General features: G+C 34.6%; 2 protein-coding genes across 4 annotated transcripts; both read left to right on the forward strand.

Moving 5' to 3' along the window:
- Window positions 1–1,749: 1,749 nt before the first annotated feature.
- On the forward strand, window positions 1,750–3,458 carry LOC136227675 (uncharacterized). The gene is made up of 3 exons (XM_066016401.1): window positions 1,750–2,174; window positions 2,316–2,480; window positions 2,685–3,458. The coding sequence occupies exons 1-3, from the start codon at window positions 2,031–2,033 to the stop codon at window positions 2,997–2,999; spliced, it is 624 nt and encodes a 207-aa protein (XP_065872473.1). The 5' UTR covers window positions 1,750–2,030; the 3' UTR covers window positions 3,000–3,458.
- Window positions 3,459–6,060: 2,602 nt separating this feature from the next.
- On the forward strand, window positions 6,061–20,144 carry LOC136225460 (putative F-box/LRR-repeat protein At3g18150). Of its 3 annotated transcripts, none has more exons than XM_066013467.1 (6): window positions 6,061–6,384; window positions 7,216–7,316; window positions 7,405–7,599; window positions 7,816–8,706; window positions 16,203–18,542; window positions 19,698–20,144. In XM_066013467.1, exons 1-4 carry the CDS (start codon window positions 6,099–6,101, stop codon window positions 8,137–8,139), a joined length of 906 nt encoding a protein of 301 aa, XP_065869539.1. In that variant the 5' UTR covers window positions 6,061–6,098; the 3' UTR covers window positions 8,140–8,706; window positions 16,203–18,542; window positions 19,698–20,144. The 3 variants fall into 3 exon arrangements, with proteins under 3 accessions (XP_065869539.1, XP_065869540.1, XP_065869538.1); XM_066013468.1 differs by having other exon boundaries at window positions 7,222–7,316; XM_066013466.1 differs by having other exon boundaries at window positions 6,061–7,316.
- The last annotated feature ends 2,074 nt before the right edge of the window (window positions 20,145–22,218 follow it).

Here is a 22,218-nt window from a genome sequence, read left to right on the forward strand (position 1 = left end):
ATTGCCGCAGGAGGGGTTATTAGAGATGATGGTGGCAGATGGGTTTCTGGTTTCTCTCATAATCTGGGTATTGGTTCGTCCTTCTCTGTAGAGCTTTGGGGAATTTTTACGGGCCTAAAGTTAGCTAAGATTCTGGGGGTGAAGAAGCTTCTAGTAGAGTCTGATAACCTGGAAGCGGTTAAATTGATTTCTGAGAACAATGCTATTTGCCTAAATAGCCAAAACTTAATTAAAGGCATTAGAAGGATTGGCTTCTCCTTTGATTCTCTTAGTTTTGCTCATATTTATAGGGAGCAAAATTGTGTTGCGGACCGACTTGCGGTGGAAGGGCATTCTAGAATGTTGGGCATTTCTACATTTTCTTCTCCTCCGGCCTTCATTTCTTCTTTGATCTTGGAGGATGTGGTGGGGGTCAGTTTTCCTAGGCTGATCCCGGGTTGAGCGGCTTTTGTTGTTTGTTTTTATTTTCATCTCTACCAAAAAAAAATAAAAAAAATTAAAGTTTAAGCGGATAAGGTATTAAAATAGGCTTGTAATTTTTAGGAAATTATCAATTTAGCCTCCACGTATAAAATACCACAAATATAAACTTAACGTTTAAAACTGTGTATCAATTTCGACATCGATAACGGATTGGACACGTCATTCCTATTACTCCGTTAAGTTCTGATTTCTTCCTTCACGTACAAATGACAGAACTTAATGGAGTAATATCAATAATGTGTCTCGTTCCGTTATCGAATCCTAAATTTGTACAAATTTTTAAACGTTAAGCCTATATTGATGCTATTTTGTAGGCGGAACCTAAATTGATACTTCTCCAAAAACCGTAGACATATTTTGGTACCTTATCCCAAGTTTAAGGGGTTAATTTGAAACAAATAAATTTTCAAGGCTCAAATCTTAAAACCATAAAACTTTAAGGCTTAATTATATTCTTCTTTCTTTTTCCTATTATTTTTAAAGTATTTAACGTCCGTTTTTCACAATTGGGTGTTTAGGGTTTGTCTGTTCTTCAAAACCCAATTTTTCCTTCGACAAGCACAGCAGTCATCGATAACAATGGAGGAACGCGGTGGTTCTTCATCAGGAAGTGACCGGATCAGTGAGTTGCCAGATCCGATTATTCAACTCATCCTTTCCTTTTTGCCCTCAACAAAACAAGCTATTCAGACGGGTATTCTATCAAAACGGTGGCAGAATCTATGGACTCATGTTCCGGTACTTATTTTCGATTCCTCTGGTAAGAATGACGAAACTTTCTCTCAATTCATTGACAATACCTTGATTCTCCATGATTGCCCAAAGATAAAGAAATTCCATATCGGATATGATCGTCACTTACAGTCGGATCCTCACTTAACTCCGAAACTCCGTTTTGCAACAAAAAAATATGTGGAGGAGCTAATTTTACATTGCTATTGCGAGCATCCAGAGGATCCAGAGGATCCGTATCTGTTGCCGAAATTCCTTTATAACAATGATTCTTTAATTAATTTAGAGCTGTTCAATTGCGGTCTTGTGACTGACTGGAAAGTAAATTGGTCATGTCTCAAGATATTGAAGTTGGAATGTTCTACTTTGCATATTTCAGAAGTCGAAAATGCTGTTTCTGGCAGTCCGATGCTTGAATTGTTGGAATTAACTAAGTGTAATGTGTTTGATGGTGGTGTTATTGCTTCCAAATCTTTGAAAAGGTTGATTTTTGTAGATGTTGACCATGGGGATAGTTGTATTGATGCTGTTGAAATTTCTTGTCCAAGTCTTGTGGAATTATCTCAGCCGGAAGGGGATACTACCCAAGTATCGGTATTGATTATAAAACAATTAAAAATGTTTTATCCAGCTGTTCGTTCCTTTGTTCGTTGGAGTTAAGAAACTTTCTGGGTTATGAGTTTGTTATAGCTTCATATTCCTTGAAGAAATTAGTTTTAGGAGAAAATGAATGTTCAGATTGTGCAATTGAAATTTCATGTCCGAATCTTGAGGAATTGAACTTGTATAATTTGGAAATCGTATCTCTTAAATTGATGAAACTATCGTCTTTAGTTTGCGCTACTCTTGATTTTGATTATCCTCCGGAGGACTTCGATGATCCGACCAAGCAGGTCCTTGAGCAGATTTTGCAGCTTAAACATATCAAGGAGCTAAATATTAGAAATAGGTATATCAAGGTAACTTCTTACGAAAAAACGTTTGATAGCTTTTAAATAGAAGTGTGTTATTTCAGTTTTATATCTCATCCAAGTATTCAAATTTGAAACTGAATATCTTCAATATTGTTTCTGAATTTTTATTCTTATTATTGTTTTAAGACACTATCAGATTTGGGAGTAGAAGTTCTATCTTCTCCACCATTAAACTGCGAATGTTTGACTCTGGATGCTACTCATTTTGATGAGCACCTCCTTGGAATTGTATGTGCAATTCACAGTTCACCTATGCTTGAGAAATTAGTTATAAATTTGCGGCTCTTTCAGGTAAAATTTGTTAGAACCAATCTTAACTTTAAATTTAATTACATATTATGGAGTTTTCGGCAACATATGGTGGAAATCCAATGCTATAACATGCTAGTTGTGGAGTTTTAATGAACTAACAAATTAAATGATCCCATCAGAGTTTTAATTCAATTTCCATGTGCTGTTCATTTAGTTATTGGGGCTAACAAACTCTGTCTCCAGTGTGAAATGAGTGCAGATGTTCCGGACTTGAACGATTGGAGAGAGAAGAACTATTGGAATTCAGATGGGACTGTTTTCAATTGTTGTATGTCACAACTAAAGATTATTAAGATTGTAATCTTCTCAGACGGATTTAGTCAATGTAAGCATCTTCTCGAGTTTGTTGAGTTTCTGCTTAACAATGCAACAGAATTGGAATTGATGGGCTTGGCATTAAGAGATGGCGGAATAAAAGATGGCGGAACAGATCTTGCGGATCAAATTTCTCAAAAATTGTTAAGCATTCCAAACTCATGGAAGGTATATAATTGGTAGATGTTCTGTTTTACACTTGGACTATATGAATTAGTCATTAGCTCAGTCTATTATCATTTACTGCCCTATTCATTTGTGTGATTCTGAACTTTCTCCCATTGACTTTCTATGGGATAAGGGTTTATTTTGCTTGTAAAGTTTTGGGGGAAGTTCAAGTTTATTCCTACTGTAATAACTAGCTTAATTTGCGCCCATGGTAAAATCCTAACTCAATTTTACCTCTTTCGACGGTATTTTGTACGATAAAAGCAAAATTGAACTTCCCCAATAACTTTAGGGGTAAGTTTGGCTCGTATCCCCGTATGTCCAAATGTGTAGAAAATGTTTACTGGTTTGAGAAGTTTTATGGGATAAGACTCAATTTTTCTGCTAAGTTTACTGGAGAAGTTCAATTTTGCTCTTATTGACTAAAAAATATAGCTCAGTTGTTCTAAAAATCCTAGTTCAATTTTACCTCATACAGACAATGTTTTATGGAGTATAGTAAATATAGTCAATTTTGTTTAAATTGATTGAAATTGTGATGTTCCAATATGTTGTATAATTTTATGTTATAGATTAGTGATCAATTAAAGTGTGATTTTGATGTCATTCAGTTTTGATTTTAGACGGAGCATAGAGACCATTTGAGATATTCTTTTTCTTCAATATCGTTGACCTGTACTAGTGTCTCATAGACCTGTTCATGGACGTTTGGCCCGTATAAGTCCATTTTTTTTATGGATTGGATTTGGAGATGTACATTTAATATTAGGCTCAACCTAGGGGAATTCAACAACGTTTCACATCGGTAGCCTATCCACAGAAAAACGACCCAACCGAGTAACAAATGGCATGATCTTTAGGGGGATTATTGCAGGATATTGAGGGTGCTTGTGTTCAACACCTTATCTCGCTATTCTGGTCCTATCGCATTCAGCTAAGAGAAAAACACTATTTTCCTTGGCTTATAGTGTTGAGACCAGGCCGCCTTAGAAGTCATCTTGAAGTCTTATAGAGTGATCTTATATGAGGAAGCTTAAAATATGCCAATGGTTGTTTGGAGGAAACTCACATGCAGGTGTTGATAACCATGGATGCCTCCGAATAAAAAATTACACAACATTATAATAAGCAAGGTCGTGCTCGATATATAAAAATTACAGAATTGAGTTTGTATTATATATAAAAAACGGAAGCAAACACATATTTCCTTAAGATCCACTGGTATTTTGTCATACTCTCACGAATGCGAGCACATATTCTCTTAAAAATCCACATTTGGAATGAGAATGGTACTCTAGTGTGTCCTTGCAAATGTGAGCACTTGTGATGTTAAACCTACTACTTGATTGAAAATGGTATCTCAATAAATTATCCTACTGAGAAGACATGAGAACATGACAAGAAACTTCTTCGGGAAACTTAATTCACTCCTAGAGGCCTTTATCACTGCCCTTACTAAAGTGGAAATGAGGACTATTAGAAACTTTATGACAATCATACATTATATAAATGATGTCTGAAATTCACAAAAACAGTTAGAGTGAGATTCATAAAGAGATTCATATTATATTTATAGAAAAAATTCATACCAAATTCACCTAAATTAATCTTATGCACATAAGTTTGGCTTGGATTTGTTCAACATGCAAAAATCGATGCATGACAAAGACATTCAAGGATTGAGAAATATTCACAATCTTGATAAATTTGTAATGAAAACATATCCATAAACATTGCATTGCAAATTCAAATATAAAGGTAAAAAAATATTCTTTATCGAAATGATGTGGCATCTGTGATGTACACAAATTTTTCGTGACAAGCGTTTCACCGTTTCCGGTAGATGTGGAAAATGGAAACTCTCGGATAATGATATGAAACATTTCCAGACATGTTTTGTAATTATTCAAAATATGAAACCCGTTTCTCAGTTTTTAAATGGTTTCCTCTGCCTATTTGGACTAAATTCTGGAAATTCAAGGGGTGTTTGTTTACCTACTTTTCATCTCATGTTTGCATTTTTACTTTAAAATGCAGAGTTTTAGACGTTTGGTTAGACACCCCCTATTTTTCTTTTACCGCTGAAAGGTAGCTTTTTACAAAAGCAGAGAATCCATGCTTTTTGGAAAAGCAGTCTTTTCCAAAAGCAAACAACAAACCGTAATAGCAACTAGCAAACAGAACAGAAAAACAGCAAGTAGCCAAACAAACCTTCAAACTTTTTATTTTACAATTCATAGGGCCTTGTTTGATAATGACTTTCAACACTTAAAATTAATACATTAAATGCTTATTGGTTTTAAGCTTGTTTGATATTACAACTTAAATATTGCAGTTAAGTCACAGAATCACTTAATCTAGTAAGTCAAAAAAGACCATAGAGTTAATATTGGCAAAAGATAAAAACCTTATAATATATTTTTTAAAATATAAATATTAAACAGTATGTTTAGTGAAAAGTAGGGAACTAGCAAATTATTGGCAAAAAGTATTATTAGGTCACTGATTTTTCATTTTTTGGTTCATTAAGACCTTCATCTTTTATTTGAATACATTAAGTCCCTGGTCATTTATTTTTTGTTCCATTAAACCATTGATGACCAAAAAAAGTAAATTTGAACATAAAATTTGGTTAATGAACTGTTATACGTTGCATGTGCGTTTGAAATTTGTATTTTTCACTATTTAAAAACAGTTTGGATGTGTAATGTGGATATAAGAAAACTGTAAAATCCTAATTCAAATTGTAAAAAATATATCTTTTAATAATTTCAAATACATATGAATTTAATAACGTCTTTTTAACAGAATTATATATTTTCAATTTACTAATTTGATTATTAAAAGATTAATGAGACCAAAACTAAAAGATCAAGAATTTAATATATTCAAATAAAAAATTAAGGATTTAATAAACAAAAAATGAAAGCTAACGAGTCTTATGATGTTTTTTTCCTAAATTATTTACCATAGTCGTAATTTACCCATGTATAAGGGGGCAGAACATGGATAGATCAAGGCCAAAACCGTCTTTAAGCCCTCCAATAATCTGTTTCATCGCAAGCTTATATTTAAGTCAATTTTCGACTTCCGCGCAGCTGACACTCGATAAGAATGGAGGAGAACAACAGTGAGGACGAAAGCGTCCGAGCTTCATCTGTTGATGACACCGAGGAGGAGAGCGGTGGATCTTCATCGGAAGATGACACTGAGAGAGCAGGAAATAAAAGGCTGAAGTTGCAAGGGAAAGAAGATAGAATCAGTGCTTTGCCAGATTCCCTAATTCACCGTATCCTCTCCTTTTTGCCCTCAACCAAACAAGCTATTCGCACTGGAATTCTTTCAAAACGGTGGCAGAATCAATGGAGCCGAGTTCCGATCCTCATTTTTGATTCCACTGGTAAGAAAGATAAAAATTTCTCTCATTTCATCGACAGGACCCTAACTCTGCATGATTGTTCGAAGATAAAGAAATTTCATGTGCAATATGATGGTTACTTAGAGAGTGACGCTCAATTAAGTTCAAAAATCATTTTTGCAATAAGAAAAGATGTGGAGGAACTAATCTTGCATCTCTATCCTCAAGATGAGGACGGTGAGATTACCTATGTGTTGCCGAAATTCGTTTACAACAATGTTTCGTTTGTTAAATTAGAGTTGTTCAAGTGTGATTTTATATATGATTGGAGGCGAAATGAGTCAAATTTGAAGATAAATTGGCCACGTCTCAAGGAATTAAAGTTGGAATGTTCTCGTATTCTAGATTTGGCTATAGAAAAAGTTGTATCCGGCAGTCCCGTACTTGAATTGTTGGAATTAACTAGATGTATTGGGTTTCACAAGGTAGTTATTGCTTCCGAATCTTTGAAAAAATTGATCTTTGTAGACGCCGAATGTCTCAATGACCGAGAGCACCTTGGAATTTCATGTCCAAATCTTGAGGAATTATGTATCAAGATATCAGAGAATCCGGATACTGCATGGTCTGACTTGCCTGATCAAACGATTGAAAATGTTTTATCTAGCAGTCCCTTACTTCATAAGTTGGAATTACCAGACTATGGACTACCGAGAGGTCGTTCTTCTGATAGGCTCGTTATTGCTTCAAAATCTTTGAAAAAATTAGTTTTGGGAGCAACCTATAATACTTTTGATTTTGAAATTTCATGTCCAAAACTTGAGGAATTGGATTTGTATCGATTTTTGCCGTTTGTATTTACTGATTTTGAAGATTTAGATTCTAAGTCTCGATGGGAGCGGTGTTTGGCAGTGAAGATTCTTGGGCAGCTTCAACATGTGAAGCTGCTTGAAATTGGAAGTTGGTATATCAAGGTAACTTATAAAGCTTTTTCTTTTTGTTGTTGGAAACTAGATTCTTATTATTCCTGAATTTTCATTTTATTATGTTTTAATTTTGAAGATTCTATCAGCTTTGGAGATGGAAGATCTATCTTCTCCTTTATTAAATTGCAAATGTTTGGCTGTGGATGGTACTAAGTTTGATGAGGACCTGCCTGGAATTATATGTGCAATTCGGAGTTCACCTGTGCTTGAGAAATTAGTTATAAAGTTGCAGCCGGTTAAGAAAATAGTTCTAATGTTTCAGCCCGCTAAGGTATAATTTGTTTTGGCCATTCATAACTTCAATTCAAATAAGTATTACCGTGTTTGCTGCACTATATTGTGAAAATCCAAGAAGATAGCTTTGTAGTTCTAGAATTTAATGAGTTCATAAATTAAATCATAGCATCAAAATTGATTGTCATGCCAATTATATTCGATTTCCATGTGCTGTCCTTCAAGTTTTTGGGCTAACAAACTCTATCTATAGTCTCCAAACACTGGAACGCTTCGGGACTTGAATGATCGCAGAATCAAGAAGAATAACTACTGGGATTCAAATGAAACCGTTTTCAATTGTTCAGTGTCAAATTTGAAGACTGTGAAGATTATTGGGCTCTCAGAGAAAGATGATAAACATAAACTTTTGTTCAAATTTGTTGAGTTCCTACTGAAGAATGGAAGAATGCTGAACAAGGTAGTCGTTATTTTAGCATATTGTGGAACAGGAATTCCGTTTGAAGTTTCTAAAAAATTGTTAAGCTTCCAAAGACGTTTTCCGCATATAAATATTGAGTTGCTAAGTTCTAACTAGCAAGTAATGTTCAAATATGTAGAACATGTTTAAATGTTTTAGTAGTTTTTGTGTAAACTTTTGTGCTTGGCACATACAGTAGGAGGTCGTCTTGTGCATCCGATGATTATGGTTACATGATTTTAAGTAGCTTAAATGAATTTTTGTTATCGATACCAAATAGAAGTTCTTGCCTATTGAACTAAGTTCATGTATTGCATTTTCTTCATTTACTAATTCAGATGCATGATGATGGAAATAGGAGGATATGAAATTGAAATTTTAACGCATGAATGGTGAATTCTATAACTAAATATATCTATGCCTCAATATATTTTTTCATTTTCATCTTCCCCACCATATTGCATAGCCTTGGTTGATCTCAATCATCTTGCCTGTGAATCCTCCACCTCTGGCAAGGCCTTCCACGGAATGTGATTCTCATTCGCCGAGGGAAACACCTGCTTCGGATGGAGATGATGCCTTCTTGAGTCTGCAACCAGCTGTGATGTCCTCATTACAGCTGCAGCTGCTGCCCTCACGAGTTTCGATCCTGTCTGTGACCTTACGGCCAGAATCTAAAGACTGGTAAGTAAAAATCATTTCTATTTTGTATGCTTATTGCTTTCAACTTAGAATATATTTTTACCTTAATCTTTAGTTTAGGTATTTCATTTCTCCATATTGCATTTTGGCTGTTTGCTAATGCAATTTAATGTTGAAACTGAAAGCACGATATGAACTAGAGCGCTACTAACATTATGGTCTCTAAATTTTATTTCTTAGACATAAAGACACTTGAACTTTGAGTCTAAATCTTTAAAAATCCATTAAAAATTTAACAAAATAATGAAGGTAAAATGGGTATTTGATCATAATATTATGATCATAAAATAGGTATTAAATCAGTTAAGCACATGTTATCTTCTAGTGCACAGTTTCACTCGCATCAATAGTGCACCCTCGGAAAAACTAGTTACACTCGAAAAGGTAGACTCACATTCGTAAACATGTTGTTAATGATATCAAGGTAGTCTGACACTTACGATGCTGATATTGAAAACTCGGTGCTGGGCGGATTATGTATTGTAGTATGCATATCTAAAAAAACATGACTCATTTGTCAATGTATATAGTATTGCACTATCCCAGGTAGCATTACAACCATGAGGGGTTGAATTCAATACCCTAAGTTTTCATCTCATGCACTTCCTCTATGAAGAGGCATTTGTCCTGACTGAGAAGATACGAGAACATGGCAAGAAACTTCTCCGTTAAACTTAATTCGGTCCTAGATGCCTTTATCATTGCCCTTGCCAAAGTGGCATAGAGGATTCTGGTTAGAAACTTTATGACAATTAGACATTATGTAAATGATGTATAACAAACAAGTGAAATTCACAAAACAGCCAAGTGAGATTCATAAAAAAAATTCATACCATATTTATAGGAAAAATTGAGTGGCAACCTAAATTAATCTTGTGCAATTTGTCATCTCTTGGCTTGAATTTGTTCGACATGCATAAACCGATGCATAATGTAGCCACATCACCAAGAAAAGACAGAAATTCGTCAGCATTAAACTTTGTAGACGGTCAAGCAGCACAGTTCAATAAACTCGCATGGTAACTTGATTCTGCTTTATGTTGCACGAAAACTCTTCTTTATTAGCGTTCTGTGTCCGTTTCGTTTCCATTACGTTTTTCTAGCTAAGTTTTCTTAAAAAGAACGTTTTTTGGTATCAGTTTCAGTTTCATATCCCCATGTGCAACATAGATTCTGCTTATTTATTTCAGTAGTTGTAGTTGCCATTTTCTTGATTTTGAGTTTTGTTTTTTTTTTTTGTCAATTCTGTGTTTATCTCTCTCTATTTCCGGTTGATCATTTTCCCTTAATAGTTTAAAGAGATAAGGTAACAAAATAGGCGTATGGTTTTTGGGAATATCAATTTAGGCCCAATGTATAAAATAGCACCAATATAGGCTTAACGTTTGAAAAAGGGTACCAATTTAGGTCTCGATATTGCCTCCTAAACTTGAATAAAAAGTTTGACTTATATTGCCTCCTGAACTTGAATAAAGATAGACCTCGATAAGGTACCAAAATAGGTCTATGGTTTTTAGTATTTTACTTTTGGTTTATATTGCCTCTTGAACTTAATAAAAAGTTTGATTCATCCCTGAACTTTTAGTTACAAATTTCTCAAAAATTGTTAAGCATCCCGAACTCATGGAAGGTATATAATTGGTAGTTGTTCTGTTTTACACTTGGACAATGAATTAGTCATTAGCTCAATCTATTATCATTTACTGCCTTATTCATGTGTGTGATTCTGAACTTTCTCTGATTGACTTTCAATGGAATAAGGGTTTAGTTTGCTTGTAAAGTTTTGGGGGAAGTTCAAGTTTATTCTTACCTTAATAACTAGCTTAATTTGCGCCCATGGTAAAATCCTAACTCAATTTTACCTCTTCCGACGGTATTTTGTTGCTAATTTTGTACGATAGAAGCAAACTTGAAATTCCCCATAACTTTAGGGGTAAGTATGTCCAAATGTGTAGAAAATGTTTACTGGTTTTAGAAGTTTTATGGGATAAGAGTCAATTTTTCAGCTAAGATTATTGGAGAAGTTCAATTTTGCTCTTATTGACTAAAAAATATAGTTCAATTTATGGAGTGTAGTAAATATAGTCAATTTTGTTTAAATTGGTTGAAATTGTGATGTTCCAATATGTTATATAGTTTTTGTTAAAATTCCTTCTTGGTCCTTGATTTATCCACCGGTTTGCTCCGCAACCCACTAACTCATCAATTTTACACACCTAGATCAATGATCAATTAAAATGTGATTTTGTTGTCATTCAGTTTTGATTTTAGACGGAGCATAGAGACCATTTGTGATATTTTTTTCTTCAAATACCATTGTACTAGTGTCTCATAGACCTGTTCATGGACCCGTTTGGCCTGTATAAGTCCATTTTTTATGGATTGGATTTGGAGATGTATATGTTTAACATTAGGCTCAACTTAGGGGAATTTAGCAATGGTTCACTTCGGTGGCCCATCCGCAGAATGATATTTAGGGGGGTTAAAAAACTTTTACGGGATATTAAGGGTGCGTGTGTTGAACACCTTATCTCGCTATTGTGGTCCCATCGAACAACATTGCATTCAGCTAAAGGAAAACAGTATTTTCCTTAGCTTACAGTGTTGAGTCCAGAGCTTATAGAAACAAGTCTGTGTACCTAGTCTCATCTCTATTGGAACGGGAAGCCTTTCGGTACATTTTATAAACATGACTCAATTTGTCATTAGTTGGCTTGGATTTGTTTATTTTTGGTTCTCAAGGTAACCACGGCCATCAGTAGTGACTATTCCGTTTTGCGGATGGCTTGCACCTCTATGGATGGGACTGCTTATTTATTTCAGCAGCTGTAGTTGTCGATTCCTTTTTGAGCTGTTGTTTGTCAATTCTATGTTTATCTCTCTCTATTTACAATTGAACTTTTGTGCTTGAAAGTCTAGACAGGTTAAATGCATCATTGTTCACTGTCGGTCTCATTCAAAATAGTTATTCAACTTCAATTTGTGTCAATAAAATCACTCATCTACAAGTTTTATCTCAATTAGATCTCTAGTAATCTTAACCATTTACAAGTTTACCTTTCTATTTCTCACTAATGGTGCCTGCAAAACGAAAATAGAAAATAGAAAAAAGTTACAAATCTGAAAAGTAGTCTTTTTAGCAAAGAATTATGGTAGGAGTCATAATCAATTTCTCTCATGAAAATTTCTTGATAACAACTCTAACTTCTTCTAGTATTTTTACTGTCTCTAGAGAAAAACCGCAATTTTCGAGCATGTCCCTTACATGCTCTCAATTTGAATTGCGCACTCGTGGAAATCTCTATTATTTCCATATCCATTGGCACACGCTCATAAATTCTTCGAGCATCGCTCACTAACTGATTAGGATTATAACGGTGCGTTATGTATCTTTTTCAGCATCTAATGAGGCCCTTCCCCCTCTATTTAGAGGCGAAAGATTCTGTTTGTCGGAAATGGGAAATACATTTTATTTCTCACAATGAAGAATGTGTTTTTCTACTCGGAAATTTATTGTTGGGTTTTGAAAGGAAAAAAAACTATATATCTACCAACTCACATGGAAAAAGTTCTTGTTTTGACTTAGTGAGAAGAGTTACTTAAGTAAAGAGGCAATAAGCCTAAATTCTCCTCAACGACAAACATAACCGCTATATGAGCCGACATGACCTATTTGGCTCAGGGCCAAATTGAGGTCTCATAGAACTTCTCAGAACAATGGAAGCATCGAACTCGGAAGCCACACTCTAGATATGCTATATGTCCCTCCATTCCGTTGTTTGCTCGAATCTTACGTCCATATGCCTCCAACATATAGGCAGGGACGGCATAGGGCCCCAAAAAAAAATTAGCCTTATATGTATATATGAAAATTATTATTTTTATAATATAAATAGTGATGAAATTATATAGGAGGGTCTATTTATTTCTGAAAGCCCGTTGATAAATTTTTTTAAAAGACATGTCCAACTTTTACACTTTAAGGGGTTCTTATTGTTTATTTTGCCTAGAGCTCTTAAATTGTCAGGACCGACACTGCATATAGGCCCCTCTTATTCTATACACTATGGCTATCAAAACCACATTTTAAGTGTAGGTATGCTGGCAACTTCACCAACTGGTTGATACTTCTTAGGAGGTGTAGGGCGATGTTGATGCTCGAATCTACTACACGAAGCAGTCCAAGGTGTCTTCGCATGGCATAAATTTCTCTTTGCTTCCTCATATAAAATACTTAGTTAAATATTAGGATCATTAAAAGCCCATGAGATGAAAAACTCTTTTCTACATTGGACCACGATGGGGAAAAGGTTCTTCTGTGTACCCGCGTAACAATCTCAAGCTTCTTTGAATTCTCAAGTTTTTCAAGAGAATGATTTTTTTTTTATCAGAATTGTCGATCCAATAAATATCTAGACGAGGATAGTTTGGAAATTTCATGAAAAAAGGAAATGGAAAAACCAAAATTTTGATTTTTAAAGGCAGAGATCAAATATACACACGAGTTCTTTTGAACGCGACTGAGTTTTTGTGACTAAGCATGAGTCTACATATATTTTCACAACTGTGGATAATCATCGGTTTCTTCATCATCAGTTATAAAAGCTTCGATTAACAACGGTTAAGTCTTGATATAAGTGAAAATGGCAATAGTAATTAATTATCTTCACCTCAATGTTCAAATCAAGATCAAGGGGGAAGGGATATCCGTTCCGAACTAAACCAAACTAGAAGTCGATTTCATTTCCAAAAGGCCCAATAAAGGAAGAGAGTCCGAGAGCAAAAATCACCCCACCACTAAGACTAGTGGTAAAATGGCATTTTCATACGGTGAGAAGCTTATAAATAGGTATTCTTTACTTTCTCTCTTTTCACTATATGATATTACCATTTTCAAAATGACAGTTGAAGAAAAGTTCAAGAATTAATGTTTCTGAAACCACATTTATCATGAAATAATAATTTTGGATTTTTCAAATTAATATTTCAGAACTTTCTGTCTCTAAATAATTACTCACTCTTAAACCGAACAACATATAAATGATACAAATAAAGAAAGTGTTTAAGAATTAAAGTTGTTTAGTATATAATTTCGATTAACTCTATAATAGAAGGTTACCAACTATTATAATAGTTAAGTTTTTGTGACTTTCATAGCAGTTTTATGGGATAAGGTATCAAAATAGACTTAATTTTTTTGGAGAAGTATCAATTTAGGTTCCGTTTGTGAAATAGCACTAATGTAGATTTAACATTTTAAAAAGAGTATAAATTTAGGCATTGATAACAAAATGTAATACGTCATTAATATTACCTTTTTAAGTTCTAATTTATCTCTCCACGTACAACTCAAAAAACTTAACAGAGTAATATTAACAATGTGTCACGTTCCGTTATCGAAGCCTAAATTAATACTATTTTTTAAACATTATGTCTATATTAGTGATATTTTGTATATGGAACCTAAATTGATATTAGTTGTAAGCTTTTGAAATTAAGAGGCCATAATATTAATAAGAAAATAGTTAAATGACCATAGTTGTAATATACCCCATGAATAAAGGGCCAAACATGGATAGATGAAGGCCAAATCCATCTTTAATCCCCAAAAATATATTTGGTCAGAAGGGTTTCTTTTTTCCTCAAATCCATTACAGACTTCGACGGCACATCAGACGCTTGATAAGGGGATAACACTGAGGAGCAGTAGAAGGGAAACAAAAGGTTGAAGTTGCAGGGAAGAAGATAGAATCAGTGTTTTGCCAGATTCCTAATTCAGCGTATTCTTTGCTTTTTGCCCTTAACCAAACAAAGCTCATTTTACTGGTAAGAATGATACAAATTTCTCTAGGAACCCTAACTCTGCATGATTAAGATAAAGAAATTCTGATAGAAATGATAACAGATTGATTTGAGAAAACTGAGGAATAGGAGAAATGGATGAAAACCCAGATGTATTAGAAATAAAAGTAGCCAAACAGGGATACAAGAGAAAGATACCACAATAGGAATTAACCTACTGCCCAAGCACTAATGCCGAAATAACAGAAAGTACTATCATCATGCCTCTACCCAAAACGTTACAGCTCTTTATAGGTAACAACCTGATTCTCTCACTCTCCTCTAACTAACTCATTCCCTAAACAGCCAACACGTGTCTCCCCCTTTCTTCTAGAATACACTTTCCATATCTTGGGCCTGTGAGACGTAACATCTAAAAGTTGGCCCTTGTCTCCTTCTTTATCAAATTCCATGTTCAATCTGATCATATGTTAGAGAGTGAAGCTCAATTAACTTCAAAATTCAGTTTTGCATAATCTGGCATCTTTATCCTCAAGAGGAGGATGGAAGATTCCCTATGTATTGCCGAAATTCGTTTACAACATTGCTTCCTTTGTTAAATTAGAGTTGGTCAGTGTGATTTTATACGTGATTGGAGGCTAAATGTGCTAAATTTGAAGATAAATTGGCAAAGTTGGAATATTCTTGTATTCGCGATTGGGCTATTGAAAAAGTTGTATCTGACAGTCTAGATTGTTGGAATTAAGATGCATTGGGTTCACTGATGTCGTTATTGCTTCCAAATCTTTGAAAAGTTTGATCTTTGTAGCAGTTGAATGTGCTTCTGACACAGAGCACTTTGAAATTTCATGTCCAAGAATCTTCACATGAATCCCGATTTCAAGCATAAACTTGATGTATGCTTGAAATCGGGAATCATGCGAAGATTCTTGGACATGAAATTTCAAGTGCTCCGTGTCAAAGGCACATTCAACAGCTACAAATATCAAAATTTTCAAAGATTTGGAAACAATAACGACATTAGCGAACTCAATACATCTAGTTAATTCCAACAATTCAAGTACAGGACTGCCCGATATAACCTTTTCTATAGCCGAATCACGAATACAAGAACATTGCAACTTCAATTCCTTGAGACGTGGCCAATTTATCTTCAAATTTAGCGTATTTAGCATCCAATCATATATATGCTAAAAGTTTTAGCAGCTTTGATGTATGCTTTTGTACTTAGCACATACAGTTGGAGGTTGTCTTGTGCATCTGATGATTATGGTTACATGACTTTAACTAGATTAAACGAATTTTCGTTATCGATACCAAATAGAAGTTCTTGCCTAGTAAACTACATTCATGTATTGCATTTCGTTTATTTATTAATTCATTAGGACTTGGATGCATCATGATGGACATACCTAGAACAACTAGTTAGTGTTCTAGCTAGAAAAACTTCAGCTAGGAGGATATGAAAATGAAATTAAGAGGCCATAATATTAATAAGAAAATAGTTGAATGACCATGAATAAGGGGTCAAACGTGGATAGATGAACGAAGCCCAAAACCGTCTTTAATCCCCAAAAAATCAATTATTTAATTATGTAACACCTAGTTAGTAATAAATATATTTGGTCACAAGGGTTTCTTTTTTTCTAAGTCAATTACATAATGGAGGAGAACAGTGAGGAGGAAAACGTGGGAGCTTCATCAATTGATGACACTAAGGAGGAGAGGGGTTCATCGGGAATTGGCACCGAGAGAGGGGGAAACAAGAGGCTGAAGTTGCGGGGGAAGAAGATAGAATCATTGCTTTGCTAGACTCCCTAATTCAGCATATTATTTCCTTTTTGCCCTTAACCAAACAAGCTATTCCCGATGGAATTCTGTCAAAACGGTGCCAGAATCAATGGAGTCGAGTTCCGATTCTCATTTTCGATTCTACCGGTAAGAATGATACAAATTTCTCTTAATTCATGGACAAAACCCTAACTTTGCATGATTGCTAGAAGATAAAGCAATTCCATGTTCAATATGAATATATATTAAAGACCGACTCAATTAACTTCAAAAATCCATTTTGCAATAAGAAAAGATGTGGAGGAACTAATCTTTCATCTATATCCTCAAGATAAGGATTGGGAGATTCTCTATGTGTTGCCAAAATTCGTTTATAGCAATACGTTGTTTTTTAAATTAGAGTTGTTCAAATGTGAGTTTATACACGATTTGACGCTAAATTGGAGGATAAATTGGCCACATCTCAAAGAATTGAAGTTGGAATGTTCTTCAATTTTTCATTCAGTTATCAAAAAAGCTGTACGCTACTTGAATTGTTGGAATTAACTAGATGTAAAAGTTGAATGTGCGTTTCATCACATGGACCACCTTGAAATTTTATGTCCAAATCTTGAGGAATTATGTATCAAGATATCAGAGGATTCGCATATTGAATGGTCTGACTTGCCTGATCAAACGATTGAAAATGTTTTATACAACCGTCCCTTACTTCATATGTTGGAATTACCAGACTTTGGATTACCGAACCGTCGTTGTTCTGATCTGCTCGTTATTGCTTCAAAATCTTTGAAAAAATAAGTTTTTGGAGCAACCCATAATACTTTGGATTTTGAAATTTCATGTTCAAACCTTGCAGAGTTAAATTTGTATCGATTTGTGCCGAGTGTATATTCTTCTTTTGAAGATTTAGATTCTGAGTCTCGATGGAAGCGGAGTTTGGCAATGAAGATTCTTGGGAAGCTTCAACATGTGAAGCTGCTTGATATTGGGAGCTGGATTATCAAGGTAACTTATAAAGTTTTTCGTTCTTGTTGTTGGGATGTAGATTCTTATTATTCCTGAATTTTCATTTTTATTATGTTTGAGAATTCAGGAATAATAAGAATCTACATCCCAACAACAAGAAGGAAAAGCTTTATAAGTTATCTTGATAATCCAGCTCCCAATTTCAACCAAGAATCTTCATTGCCAAACTCCGCTTCCATCGAGACTCAGAATCTAAATCTTCAAAAGAAGAATATACACTCGGCAAAAATCGATACAAATTCAATTCCTCAAGTTCTAGACATGAAAATCCAAAGTATTATGTGTTGCTCCCAAAACTAATATTTTCAAAGATTTTGAAGCAATAACCAGCCGATCAGAACAACGAAGTCTCGGTAATCCAAAGAGTGGTAATTCCAACGTATGAAGTAAGGGACTGCTGCATAAAACATTTTCAATCGTTTGATCAGACAAGTCAGACCATCCAATATCTGAATTCTTCGGTATCTTGATACATAATTCCTCAAGATTTGGACATGAAATTTCAAGGTGTTTTGTGTCAAAGGCACATTCAACGTCTACAAAGATAAAAAAAATTCAAAGATTTGGAAGCAATAACAGACTGCCAAATAAACCCAACACATCTAGTTAATTCCAACAATTCAAGTAGCGGACTGGCAAATACAACCTTTTTTAGCTGAATAAAAAATAGAAGAACATTCCAACTTCAATTTTTTGAGATGTGGCCAATTTATACTCCAATTTAAGATCTCGGGTATAAAACCACAGTTGAACAACTCTAATTTAACAAAACGAAAAATTGTTGTAAACAAATTTCGGCAACACATAGGGAATCTCCTCATCCTCATCTTGAGGATAGAGATGCAAGATTAGTTGCTCCACATCTTTTCTTATTGCAAAACGGATCTTTGAAGTTAATTGAGCGTCACTCTCTAAGTAACAATCATATTGAACATGAAATTTCTTTATCTTGGAGAAATCATGCAGAGTTAGGATTCTGTCGATGAATTGAGAGAAATTTGTATCATTCTTATCTGTAGAATCGGAACTCGGCTCCATTGGTTCTGCCACTACTTTGACAGAATTCGAGTGCAAATAGCTTGTTTGGTTAAGGGAAAAAAAGGTATGATTTGTTTCAGCCAATCGTAACTTCAATTATACGTGCATTTCACAGTTCACCTGTGCTTGAGAAATTAGTTATAAAGTTGGAGCATATTAAGGTATGAATCGTAACTTCAATTCTAATACAAGGTGATAACTTGATAGTTTAATGATTTACTAAATTAAATTGTAGCATCAAAATTCATATTCATGCCAATTATATTCGATTTCCATGTGTCGTCCTTTAAGTTCTTTGGGCTAACAAACTCTATATATATCTAGTCTCGAAGCATTAGAACGCTTTTCAATTGTTCAGTGTCAAATTTGAAGATTCTTAAGATTATTGGGCTCTCAGAGAAGAGAACGATAAACATAAACTTGTGTTCTAATTTGTTGAGTTCCTACTGAAGAATGCAAAAATGCTGGACAAGGTAGTCGTCATTTTAGCAGATTGTGGAACATGTTTTCCGTTTGATGTTTCTAAAAAATTGTTAGTTGTTTTCCGCATACAACTATTGAGTTGCTAAGTTCTAACTAGCTAGGTATGTTCAAATATGTAGAACATGTTAAAAGTTTTAGCAGCTTTGATGTATGCTTTTGTACTTAGCACATACAGTTGGAGGTTGTCTTGTCATCTGATGATTATGGTTACATGACTTTAAGTAGCTTAAATTAATTTTTGTTATCGATACCAAATAGAAGTTCTTGCATAGTAAACTATGTTCATGTATTGCATTTCCTTTATTTACTAATTCATTAGGACTCAGATGCATGATGATGGACATAGTTAGAACAGCTAGTTAGTGTTCTAGCTAGAAAAAGAAATGTTTACAGATAAAACTTGATACATTAATGATGAATTCTAGGGAATTTTATGTTAGAAAGATGAAAATAGGAAGACATGAACATGGATTTTTTTACAGATGAATCTAGATCCATGAATGATGAATTCCATATCTAAATTGCATATAGCTTTAGTGGATTTCTGGATTTTGTGAAACTCTTGGGGTCCTGCTGCGGGAAGAATAGTCAGGACGGACTAGACTGATCATATTCCAAATATTGATAAAAAAGATGGACTTGAGACAGTTCTTGAGGTTCCAATACCAGAAGAAATGTTACATAATATGCTTACTTGGATGAAAGCTCAAACTTCTCATTCTGTTTACAAGTTCTCAAGTTCAAGTTGGTCATTCTATTTACAAGCCTGTCAAAGATTGTTCTATTGTAAGTTTCAAAATTAACCAGATTGTTTTTTGTATATGTAATTGCAGCAAGGTTCTACTGCAAAATATATAGTGCAGCAATACATAGCAGCAACAGGAGGACAACCAGCATTAAACGCAGTGCATAGCATGTGTGTAACAGGAGAAGTGAAGATAAGAAATGATTAAATTTTACCTCAAACATCTTCAAATAAAATTAACTTTTAGCCGTACCTAACAGAAAATTTAAACTTATTTAATCGTTTTTATATATAGGGTAAATTATAAAACTAGGCCAAATGGAAGATCCATTTACATATTTAACCTATTTACTCAACCTACTACATATCTAGCCTGTTTTTGTGTGACTTTCCCATAAACTAGGCCAAATCTGCACCATTTCTCCAAATCACAATGAATTTCTCTTTTCATCTCTTGTTCTTCATCTTCCTGTTCTTGTTCGTTACTTGGTTTCTTTCTTCTTGTTACCATCAAAGAAATGATTATTCTACGTTATTTCCATCATTTCTCCCAGTTTATCATATTGTTATTGTCGCTTTTAAGGGTGAAAGGTGCGAAAATTGTAAGTATCTGTTGTTTTTCTGTGTGTTTTCCATGAATATACTTCGCATAGTCGATGATTTCGCGAAGATCTGCGAAGAAAAAGAGTCTGTAACGTGACGATCTACTTCGCGAATCGGTTAGTTCGTGAAGTCTGCGAGTATTGCTTTAAGGTTGCCAAGTATTTTTTAATATAAAAAAAATTGATTTACCTGAATACTACTGGTTCACCTTTTTGATGAATTTCTCTCTCATTTCACTATTGGGAGACAATATTTATAATTAAATAAATTATATATTAAGTAATTGTTTATGGCAACTTTTAAAGTTGCTTTACTATTGGAACATTTTTAAATAAAAGTTGCCAAAAGTGATGTGGATTCCTAAATTAGTAAAGGGAAAATTATAAAACTGGGTCAAATGGGAGGTTCATTTACATATTTAACCCATTTAGTAATTCTACTACATATCTAGACTGATTTTGTGTGATTTTCCCATAATACTCTCAATATTTACGCGCAGCTCGCCCCATCCCGTCTGACTTCGCATATTCGACCATATGCGAAGTCTGCGAAGCTAATGTTCGGATTTACTTAATGAATTTAGTTCGCATATGCGAAGCTGAAGTTTGTTTTGCTTGATGAATTTAGTTCGCATATGCGAATGCTGGATATGATTTGAAGCTAATTCGTGAAGTGGTATATAACAAAAAATGGTAAATAACAACGGATTCGAACATTCAAATCATAACCTTATCAAAATTTACAACAAGATTGCCACAATGAACTCTACTAACTAATCATTTCAAAGTGAACCTAATTAATCTGGTACTAATCTTGAAGCGGATGAGTAATCTTGGTGGACACCATGAGACACATCCATCCCAAAAGGTCTGGACTTTTTGGGATGGACGTGTCCCACGGTGCACACCAAGATTACTCATCTGATTCAAGATTGGCACCGGATTAAGTTAGGTCCACTTTGAAGATTGGCACCATGGGATGGACGTGTCCTATGGTGCACCCCAAGATTGACAAAACCTCTCCTAACCAACCACTTTAGGAGTGAATGTGTCAGTCTTGGGGAAGTTCATCCCTATACAGGAAGGAAAATCATCTCCCTTGCAGCCCAGTACGTCGCCTTCCAGAAAAGGATATTACGTATTCAACCATCTACAGAAAAAATTAATCGTGTTAGGCAGGGAAAAAGACGATTTTGGCTTCGCGAAATGAAGATTAGCGAAGCATGCGAATGTAAATGTGCAGAGGAAGAGGTGATTTTACTTCGCATATAGATGCTTTCGCGAGGTCAGAAACGTGACTATCTACGTCGCATATCGATGCTTTCGCGAAGTCTGTGAGGTCTGAAACGTTAGGATCTATTCGCAGACTTCGCGAACTAATCGATTCGCGAGGTAGATCCATACGTTTCAGACTCTTTCTCTTCACATATCTTCGCGAAATCATCGATTAACGAAGTAGATCAAAACTTTCCAGGCTCGTTCTCTTCACAAAGCTTAGCGAAACCATCAATTGCGAAAATTCATGAAAAAAACGCAGAAAAAAAACAGATACTTACATTTTTCGCCCCTTTCACCCTCAAAAGCGACAATAACAATATGATAATATGGGAAGAACGAAGGAAATAACATAGAAAAACCATTTCTTTGATGGTAACAAGAAGAAAGAAACCAAACAACGAACAGGAAAATGAAAAACCATTTACTGGTTTTCTAGGGTTGGGAAGTTGCAGAATCAAGAGATGAAGACAGGAAAAAGAGAAATTCATTGTGATTTTGACTAAATTGTGCAGATTTCGTGCAATTTAAAGGAAGAAAGGAAGATCAAAAGTCTTGAAATCATTAATGCAGGAGCAACTTTTCGCATAACCGATGAGATAGGGGGAGCGGCGATTCTCGAGTGGTGGAAGTGGGAAGGTTAGGGTATTATGGGAAAGTCACATAAAATCAGTCTAGATATGTAGTAGAATTAGTAAATGGGTTAAATATGTAAATGGGCCTCCCATTTGA

Source organism: Euphorbia lathyris, chromosome 4 (assembly GCF_963576675.1).
Source record: "Euphorbia lathyris chromosome 4, ddEupLath1.1, whole genome shotgun sequence".
NCBI classification, from domain to species: Eukaryota; Viridiplantae; Streptophyta; class Magnoliopsida; order Malpighiales; family Euphorbiaceae; genus Euphorbia; species Euphorbia lathyris.